Below are 10,722 nucleotides of genomic sequence, written 5' to 3'. Positions count from 1 at the left end.
ATCTTTTCCTAATCAACCTGTGTATAATTCGAGATATGTTAATTGGATTCACATTCTGCCATCTGCCATGGCAGGATTTGAACCCAAGTCCTCAGAACATAATAGGCCATCACCTCCTCAGTTGCTGATTTCATATCCCCACTCCCCTGTTCACAACCGAACTCAGCCTTGCTCCCTCATTCATTACCCATCACTACATCCCTCCCAATCATTCGTTACTCCCTAAATTCCAGGGAGAGTGAACAACAATGCAACACAACTGTTTGGAGTGAGCAATGAGCAATGAACAAATCCCAAGCCCAATACTTGAATTATTTTAAAACATTTGAAGAATTGTTTTACTCAAATATGATTCATTTTATTTACCTTTTTCTTTTCGATGCAGTAAAATAACGGGCATTGCAAGTGTGGTGAGCATGTCCCTGAAGTTGCGGTGACAACAAATGAGTCATTGCAACATTACCATCTCATTTTTCTGATATTCATGGAATCTTTACAGCATGGAAACAGGCTATTTGGCCCACAAGTTCACACCATTCCTCCAAAGAGTAACCCATCCAGACCCTTTCCTTGACTACCCTACATTTACCCCTGACTAATACACATAACCTACACATCCCTAAACACTATGGGAAATTTAGCGTGGCCAATTCACCTAACCTGCCTACCTTTGGGTTGTGGGAGGAAACCGAAGCACCCACAGGAAGCCCAAGCAGACACAGGAAGAATATGCAAACTTCGCACAAACTGTCGCCTGAGGCTGGGTCAAACCCAGGTTCCTGGCCCTGTGAGACAGCAGTGCTAACCAATGAGCCACTGTGCCGCCCACATTGGTTCTGAATTATGCCTCATCCTTAATCATGAAACTGAAAATAACACTGTCTCTCAATGCTGTAAATCTTATAAGGGATTCATTTTCCATCCTCGTGTCTCACTCTCTGTGTTGCTGTATGAAGCCTCTGCTACTGATGCTGTAGAAACATCTCAAAGTTCCGAAGCAGAGTGGCATCGTCGTGTGTACTGGAACATTTACTATAAGCACAGTTTCTGTTTGAAATTATTTGGGGAAATTTGGATATTTAGGTTGCCAGAACTTCAAGGTCAGCCCCAGTTTGAAGAGAATGTCCGCAGACTGTAACATGGTGGAACTATACAACAGTTCACAGCCTTCTGCTGATTTGGGTTACATCTTGTGTGACTACTGTATCGAGAATTCAACACCAGCTGCAAAGACATGTTTGAAATGTGAAGCTTCACTTTGTGCTTTTCATTTGCAACCACATCTGCTCAAACCGCCCTTTAACGGACACATCCTTATTGAACCTGTAGCTGACCTTACGAGCAGACAATGTCCTGACCATAAGAAACTCTTTCAGTTCTACTGTGAAGATGATGCTATAAGTTTATGTAGTGCCTGTATAATACTGGGTAGACATAGGTCCCATACACTGCAGAGCCTGGAACAGACACAAGCCTCTATTCAGGTGAGTGATACAGTTCTTGATATTAATGGCAGTGATCTTCTTGATGATCAGCAATAATTAAAACAGATTACTGATGATGCTGAATTAATCCAGTGATTTCTTATTAGCCTTGGTTTACAGCTGATTGGTTTTTTGTAAGTCAGATTTGCTTCATCCTCTTTCTCTTACATCCTGAGAGAACGGGCTGGGCACTAGAAGGGGCACTGGACACTGAAGTGAGACTGAGACTGCCCCACTGGCATCAGCACTCCATGGCTCAGGGCTGTAGAGCAGTACATGTCAGATACTGTGTTACACTGGCGGATTCTGTCCTCTGAGCAACAAGGAGAAGGCCATCAGTGTTGGGTGGGAGCAAGGGAAGACCCATGGGGGAAACTCAGTAGGTGAAAATACTCCAAAAGCACAAAGGAATTGTTGATTGAGAGACGTTGGTGCATCTGAATCTGTCTGGTTTTCCCCTCGCACCCCAGTGTGTCACTGTGAAAAGAAGCAGGTTGTGTGTGCGTACTTGTGTGTACGCATGTATGTGTCTGTGTCTGTGCACGTGTGAGACAGAGAGAGAGAGATTGTTAAGTTTGTACACGGCGGGGAGCAGCTTGTTACTGAGAGCCGTAGAAGGGAATATATCTGTAGGGACTTGATGGGTTGAATAGGCAATAAAGGAGAAAGTGAGGACTGCAGATGCTGGAAAATCAGAGGCAAAAAGGATGGTGCTGGAAAAGCACAGCAGGTCAGGCAGCATCCAAACAGCTGGAGAGTCAATGTTTTGGGCATAACCCCTTCATCAGGAATGCCTGAAACACCAACTCTCCTGCCCTTCAGATATTGCCTGACCTGCTGCGCTTTTCCAGCACCACATTCTCATCTCTGAATGGGCAATAAGTGCTGGCACAGCCAGTGACACCGACACCTCATGAATGAATAGAAGGAAAATTCTGTATTGTAACCATTCCGTGATTCCGTTTCTAACCACAGCTAATCAGGTTACTCCTGGAAGCGAATCGTTTCTCTTTTATACTCCAGTTTGAATCCCTTTCTGAACATTTTCTAAATGCCTTTCCAGAAAGAATTGCAGGCAGAGGTTGAGAAGCTTCAAGGAATCCAGCAGAATTGTTCCAGCAAACAGCGAGACTTGGAGAGACATGAAGCTGAAACACAGGTAGGCAAAAGTGGAACTGGAACTGGATTCACTCTGAAACATGCAGCCAGGTATCATAGAATCCCTACAGTATGGAAACAGGCCCATTGGCCCAAATCATCCACACCGACCCTCCAAAGAGTAACCTTACCTTATTACTCTACATTTACCCCTGACTAATGTACCTAAACTACACATCCCTGAATGCTATGGGCAATTTAGTGTGGCCAATTCACCTAACCTGCACATCTTTGGGTTGTGGGAGGAAACTGGAGCACCTGGAGGAAACCCACAGACACGGGGAGAATGTGCAAACTCCACACAGACACTTGCCCGAGGCTGGAATCGAACCCAGGTCCCTGGTGCTGTGAGGTAGCAGTGCTAGCCACTGTGCCGCCAAGAAATGAGGACTTGTCCAATTTGGGCAAAATTCTAAGGAACTACAGGGGAACACAGGAACGGCAATTAGCCATTTACAGCTTCAGGCCTGGTCTGCCTTTCAGTGGGATTACAGCTGCTCTGCCTTTCAGTGAGATGCTGATCTGTGGCCTAACTCCATCTTTATACCAGTGCCCCAAACTCCTAATGACCCTGATTGATAGAGTCCTGTTAATCTCAAACTTAAAATTAACAATTGAGGTAGCACCATCTACTGTTTTCAGGTTTGAGTTCCAAATGTTTACCAGGCTGTGTGTTTCTAAATTTCACTCCCAAAAGGTTGATATCCCATCATCCTACATTCCCTAACCAATAGAAATATTTTCTCTCTATTACACTTTCATCTCACCTTAAAACCTTGTAAGGTCAACCCATTCACTCCTTAACTTCTTAAATTCTAGTACATAAAATCCTGGTTTGTATAAACTCTCCTCATAACTTAATTCATGGGGGTTCAGAACTCAAGATAACACTGGTGAAACTACCTAGGATACAAGGAGTTTTCCCTCCCAGTGGAAACCACTCTGCCCCACCCCCATAGCTTATTTATCTTTAGCAGTGATGCAGCAATATTCAAAAATAGCTGACATGTCCCTGAAAAGTGCCATGTTCTCAGGGTAATGGCTTTGAGGAAGGGCTGTTTGTAATGAGAGTTGGCTTTGGTTTCAGACACAAATCAATGAACTGAAAGGAGGTCTACAGAAGATCTTCTGTAAATGGAGGAGAAGACTGGAAGAAGGTGAAACATCCACATTGTCACTAATTGATAAGGAGGGTCTCCGCATTCTCTCAAAGATTAGAAGCTGTTCTAATGCCTTAAAAAAGAGGATGGATCTGATAACATCATTAGACAGGGAAAACCAGAACCTGGTACAGAAAGACCCTGTCTTCTTTATTCAGGTACATCTTCAATTTAAACAGGACCAGGGCCGGGGAATACAGAGTTTCTGTGAGGCTGGTGGGAGGGTAAATTGGTTGGGGCCCAGCACTGGATCTATCCCTTGGTCCTGCCCTTGGTGTGTTGATGTTCTCTAAGTCCCTGTCCTTCGCGTGTTGATACTATCCCAGGATGGACTATCGTGAAATGTGGGATTGTTTCTCATTCCTGGGTCTAGCCCCATCTACTGTTCCATTCGGAACTCTTTCCCCTCCATCCCAAATTCACTGTGTAGTTCCATTAGGTGGTTGCTTTGTTCATTGATTGATTTGATCTCCTCTCTTTATTCACAGAACTCGAAGCAGCTCCTTTCCAGGTAAGTTCCTCTCAGTCATTCAATAGCTGCTGCTGATAGGAAACCTTTCCCTTCATCTGGGAGCAGACAGGAAGTAGAATCACATCTTAGCACCTTTCCCAGAGATAGTGTTTTCACACAATGGGAACATAAAGTGATACTTCACTATGGTTTGAGGGGTTACTGGCTCGGACAGCTTGTGAGAATTGGGAGATTCTACCCATACATTGGCAAAACTCAGCTCAACCTCCCTACCACCTCTCTCCACTCTCCACTGCTTCTGAATTTTTACTTTACAAATTCAATATCCAGACTCAAATGAGCACAACTACCTCCAATCAGACATTCAGAAGCCATTTTACTCGGCCCATCCTTAGGCATTGGTTCAAACCCCTTTCCTGGTTACTACCTGAGGCTGAACCAAAATGTTTACAACCTCAGCATTTCTTTTGACCTGAGCTAAGCCCCAGATGGAAATCCTTTCCATGACCAAAGTCTTCTCTTCACATCTGTAAGCATTACCTGTCAGCAGTCTCAATACATCTGTAGAAAATAGGTGCAGGGGAGTAGGCCATTCAGCCCTTTGAGCTTGCCCCACCATTTGATATGATCATGGCTCATCACTAACTCCATTCCTTGTTCCTGCTTTCTCTCCGTACCCCTTGATCCCTTTAGCCACCAGAAATATATATATAACTCTTCCTTGAAAACATTCAGTGTTTCGGCTTCATCCACTCTCTGTGGCAGAGAATTCCACAGGCTCACCACTCTCTGAGTGAAGACATTTCTCTTCATCTCAGTTATAAATGGCCTGCTCAGTATCCTTAGACTGTGACCTTGTTCTGGACTCCCCGGTTATCAGGAGCATCCTTGCTACATTTACCCTGTGTAGTCCTGTTAGAATTTTTTGGGTTTCTATGATATTCCCCCCTTATCCTTCTAGGGTCAATGTATACAGTTCTAACTGAGAGAAAGTGAGCACTGCAGATGCTGGAGATCAGAGTCAAGAGTATGGTGCTAGAAAAGCACAACAGGCCAGGCAGCATCCGAGCAGCAGATGAATTGACATTTCGAGCATAAGCTCTTCACCAGGAATGAGCTCTTCATTCCTGATGAAGAGCTTATGTTCAAAACGTAGGATCTCCTGCTCCTCGGATGCTGCCTGACTGGTTGTGCCTTTTCAGCAGCACACTCTTTGACGTAACTGATACAGACTCTTCACATCCCAGGGATCAGTCCGGTAAATCTTTGGTGCATTCCCTCCATAACCAGAGCATCTATCCTCAGACAAGGAGACCAAAATTACAGGAGGTCAGGCAGCATCCAAGGAACAGGAGAATCGACGTTTCGGGCATAAGCCCTTCTTCAAGGCCATTCCTGAAGAAGGGCTTATGCCCGAAACATCGATTTTCCTGCTCCTTGGATGCTGCCTGACCTGCTGCGCTTTTCCAGCAACACATTTTTCAGCTCTCATCTCCAGCATCTGCAGTCCTCATTTTCTCCTAGACCAAAATTACACACAATATTCCAGCTGTGTTCTCGCCAAAGTCCTGTATAATCACAGCAAGACACCCCTGCGCCTGTACTCAAACCTTCTTGCGAGTACAGTCAACATACCATTTGTCTCCTTCACCATTTACTGCACATGCATGCTTAATTTCAGTTACTGTAGTACAAAAACACCCAGGTCTCGTTGTGCCTCTCCCTTTCCTGATGTATCACATTCAGACAATAATCTGCCCTCCTGTGTTTTCTATCAAAGTAGATAACATCAGATTTATCCACATTATATTTCATCTGCCATGCATTTGCCTATTCGTACAACTTGTCCAAATCACAGTGAACCGTCTCTGTGTACTCCTCACAGTTCGCCCTCTCACCCAGCTTTGTGTCATCTGTAAACGTGGGGATATTACATTTAGTTCCTTCATCTAAATCATTAATATATAGCGGAGGTCCAAGCGATAATCCCTGTGGTAACCGACAGGCCATTGCCTACAACTCAGAAAATAATTTGTTTATTCCTACCCTTATTCTCCTGTCTGCCAACCAGATCTCAATCCATGTCAGTACACTACCCATAATTCATTTGCTTTAATTTTACATGCTAGTCTATTATTGAATGTATTCTGAAAGTCCAAGTAAATGACATCGTCCAGCTCCCCCCGTCAACTCTACTAGCTACATCCTCAAAGTTCCAATAGATTTGTCGAGCAAGATCTCCTGTTTGTAAATCCATGCTGACTCTGTCCAATCCTGCAATTGTTTTCTAAGTGCTCTATATTAAATGTTTTCTAATGCAATCTAGCATTTCCCCCACTGCCAAGATCAGGGTGACTGGTTTGTAATTCCCTGTTTTATGTCGACCATTTTTTATAAATAGTGGTTACATTTACTGCCCACCAATTCTTTGGAACTGTTTCAGAGTCCATAGAATCTGAATGTATGACTCCAGTACATCCATTATTTCTAGGGTCACTTCTTAAACACTTTGGGACATAGATTATTGTTCCTGGGTCTTTGCCAGTCTTTGATCTAATCAATTTCCCAACATCATTGTCTTACCAATATTGATTTCATACAGCTCCTGCCTTTCTCTACACTCTGAATTTTCCAACATTTTTGTGTCATTACTTGTGTCCTCCTTTGTGACAAGAGAACTAAAATGTGTCTTTAATTGATATGCCAACTCTTTATTTCCTGCTGGAACTTCCCCGGTTTCTGACTGTATGGGGGCCCTATATTTGCCTTCAGTAACCTTTTCTCCTTGCATACCTGTAAAGACTTTTTCAATCTTGCACTTTCTGCAAGCTTACTCTGTTTTGCCTCCTCTTAATCAATCCCTTTTGCTGAAACCGAAATTGCTCCCAATCCTCAGGTCTGATGTTCTTTTTGGCCAATTTGCTTGCCCACTCACTGGATCTCATGCTATCCTCATTTCTTTTATGAGTCATGGCAGGGCCACCTTTCCCATTTAGTTTTTGTGTCAGACAGGAATGAACAATAGTTGCAGTTCATCTGTGCACTCTTTAAATATTTGCCATAGCTTATTCAATATCATGTTGAGATTTATGACTCTAGTCTTAGAATCAACAAAGTTGCTTTCTATCTTAATGTGAAATACTATCATAATATGGTCATGGGAGAAGGGGCCCTCAGGTGGTGGGTGGGAGTTCTGATGGAAAACGTAAGTGCAAAGGTGAAGGCGGTGGAAGAAAAGCTCGAAGTAGCAATGTGTATGGAATTCGTTGACCTGGGAGCGTAGTGGGATGAAGGTGAGACCTTTACTGAGGACTGATCATTCATCTTCAGTGAGGGGGAGGTCTGGGGTGGTGGAGAGGTGGGGGTGGATGGTAAAAACTTGGCAGGGCTGGGAGCTGGTGTATAGCTGGAGTTGGGGGTAGGGACGGAAGCTGTCTCTGGAGTGGATGCGGTCAGACGATCATGAGTGACGTCACCAAAGGAAGTGACATAAATCAGAGGAGTGGAAACGGTGCATCTGGTGCCAACCGGGGTGGGGAGTGTAGAAGTGATGTTCCATCCGACGTTCATGGTGTCTTCAGCTGTGGAGGTGACATGGTCAGCAGGGCTGGGGGCTAAAGTGGAACGTTCAGCGGTAACCGTGGGAGCAGAAGTGACGTGACAGGCAGCCTTCATGGAGGTTTTGGCGGCAATGGTTCTGACAGCCTTCACGTTGGCAGTAGAGTAGGCGGTGGCCGCAGTCCGTGGGAGGCGGGGCAGAGGTAATGTCATCATTTGCAGCGGTAGTAGTGGCCGCATGGACAATGGCGTCCGACCAGTTCCGGAGGCCGGGAGAGGAGTCTGGAATGATCAAGGAAACCTGGGTTTGGAATTAAGTATGTGAGAGTTTGGTGTACTTACATTCCTCAATGTTGATAAGCTGGAGAAAAAGCATTTGTTGAGTATTTGGATCCTTCTCAGGATGAAGAACAGCAGAGGTCCTTTGCAGGCCTGGGAGACTGTGGCCCTGAGTTAGAGCAAGGCTGACTGTAGGGAAAGTAGGTGGCAGCACCTGGCTGCGAGGGTGGAACGGAGGATCCGGAGGTAGAACCCTTTCTGGAGGCTTTGGAGCTGCTGTCGATAGTGGTTGTCTTGGTCAGGTCCAAATTGTGATGGTCTGAATGTAGTCTGGACTCCATGCGGGATAGGTCATTGCATAGCCAGGCGCTGAGGAGGGGGATGTGTCTGTCATAGCGGATCTGCTTCAGGGCGTGGCTGAAGAGCTTCAGGCAGAAGAGATGACCTGGGGGATGCAGTGAGAGAAAGACTCACTGACATCCTTGTAGAGGGAGGAGGAGAGCTTCTGCAAGGTGTGCATCTTTGGAAGAGACTTCTCAGTAAGGTTAGAGTGACTAGGAGAACGTGAGGACTGCAGATGCTGGAGGGTCAGAGTCGAAACGTGTGGCGCAGGAAAAGCGCAGCAGCTCAGGCAGCATCTGAGCAGCAGGAGAGTCAACGTTTTGGGCATGAGCCCTTCATCAGAAATGCTATAATCACATTCCTGATGAAGGGCTTATGCCCAAATTGTCGATTCTCCTGCTGCTCGGGTGCTGCCTGAGCTGCTGCGCCTTTCCAGCACCACACTTTTCAACATGTAAATAAAGGCTGATCCTTGACTAAAAGAAGTGCAGTGCTAGTCCAAGGCAGCAGATCACCATCTTCGAGACTGCCTGGATACAGTGGACTGCACCGTATTCATGTACACAGTGGAAAACCTAGACAATTACACTGCCACCATCACGGACTTCATTAGCAAATGCACTGTGTACCAAAGAAGTCACTCCGAGTGTTCCCCAACTAGAAACCTTGGATTCTTTAAGAAATCCACTCCCTACTGAAAACTAGATGTGCAGCAGATGACCTAGACCTGTATGGCCTCTGTAAAACTTTCAGGGATGTCAAGAGGCTGTACCGGACCAAGTCAGAGACCCAAACCAACCAAAGAGACTCCCGCTGGCTGTGCCAAGGCCTAAACAACATTATCGGATACAATATGAAGCTGAGCAAGATAGCGGACAATGACACACCCCTCCCTGATGCACTCGATGCTTTCTACGCTGAGTTGGAGCAGAATGCAGTGCGCCTGCCCCAACAGCCCACTGTCACCACAGCAGACATCAGATCGGTCTTCCTGGAAGTCAACCTGAGGAAATCGATGGGCCTGGACAGACTGCCCGGATGAGCACTTAGATCCTGTGTGGACCAACTGGCGGAGGTATTCACCAACATCTTCAACCTCTCAGTCCTTCAAGCCAAAGTCCCCACCTCTTCAAGAAGACCATGATCATCCCAGTAACTAAGAAAGCACATGCAATATGCCCTAATGATAAAGCCCAGGAGCTCTGATCTCCATAATCATGAAGTGCTACGAAAGGCTGGCCATGGCTCACGTTAACTCTAGTCTCCCAGCCTCCCTCAATCTGCTACAATTTGCCTACCAATGTAACAGATCAACAGCGGACACCATTTCCCTAGCCCTGCACTCATCCCTAGAATATCTGGGCAACAACACCACCGACATCAGACTCATGCTCATTGACTACAGCTCTGCCTTCAACACCATTATCCCCTCCAGACTGATCTCAAAACTCTGAGACCTTGGTCTCGACTCTGCCTTCTGCAATTGGATCCTCACCTTCCTGAACCATAGACCAAAGTCTTACAATCGTAGAGTCATAACCATCTACAGCATGGAAACAATTCTTTTGGTCCAACTCACCCATGCCAACCAGATATCCTAAATTAATCTAATCCTACTTGCTAGCAGTTGTCTCACATCACTCTAAACCCTTTCTATTCATAGACCCATCCAGATGCCTTTTAAATGCTGTAATTGTACCAGCCTCCACCACTTCCTCTGGCAGCTCATTCTATACATGCACCACCCTCTACATGAAAATGTTGCCCCTTAGATCACTTTTAAATCTTCCCCCTCGCACCCTAAACCTATGCCTTCTAGTTTCAGATTCCCCCACCCCAGGAAAATGACCTTATCTATTTACCCTACCTATGCCCCTCATGATTTTGTAAACCTCTATAAGGTCACACCCCCAGCCTCCAGGGAAAACAGCCCCAGCCTATTCAGCCTCTCCCTATAGCTATCAGTGAAGATAGACGGCAGCACCTCCTCCACGATAACATGCAACACCAGAAACCCCCAAGGATGCATTCTCAGCATTGGTAAAACTAAAGAACTGATCATTAAGAGGATTACCTCAGCTTACAATAGGATCTTGACCAGATGGGCCAATGGGCTGAGAAGTGGCAGATGGAGTTTAATTCAGATAAATGTGAGGTGCTGCATTTTGGGAAAGCAAATCTTAGCAGGACTTATACACTTAATGGTAAGGTCCTAGGGAGTGTTGCTGAACAAAGAGAACTTGGAGTGCAGGTTCATAGCTCCTTGAAA

General features: G+C 45.5%; 1 protein-coding gene across 1 annotated transcript in view; it reads left to right on the top strand.

Annotated features, from left to right (window-relative positions):
* The first annotated feature begins 1,121 nt into the window (after positions 1-1,121).
* The window catches only part of LOC122556854 (E3 ubiquitin/ISG15 ligase TRIM25-like), a 37,444-nt gene continuing 27,843 nt past the window's right edge, over positions 1,122-10,722 (top strand). Inside the window, exons 1-4 of the mRNA XM_043704109.1 lie at positions 1,122-1,484; positions 2,548-2,643; positions 3,730-3,960; positions 4,291-4,313. Of these exons, the coding sequence (XP_043560044.1) occupies positions 1,122-1,484; positions 2,548-2,643; positions 3,730-3,960; positions 4,291-4,313 (713 nt within the window). The remainder of the gene's footprint in view (positions 1,485-2,547; positions 2,644-3,729; positions 3,961-4,290; positions 4,314-10,722) is intronic.

The sequence above is a fragment of the Chiloscyllium plagiosum genome, chromosome 14, assembly GCF_004010195.1.
Source record: "Chiloscyllium plagiosum isolate BGI_BamShark_2017 chromosome 14, ASM401019v2, whole genome shotgun sequence".
In the NCBI taxonomy this organism is placed as follows: domain Eukaryota; kingdom Metazoa; phylum Chordata; class Chondrichthyes; order Orectolobiformes; family Hemiscylliidae; genus Chiloscyllium; species Chiloscyllium plagiosum.
Note: the sequence above shows the minus strand (reverse complement) of the source record. Positions and strands in the feature narration are given on the sequence as shown.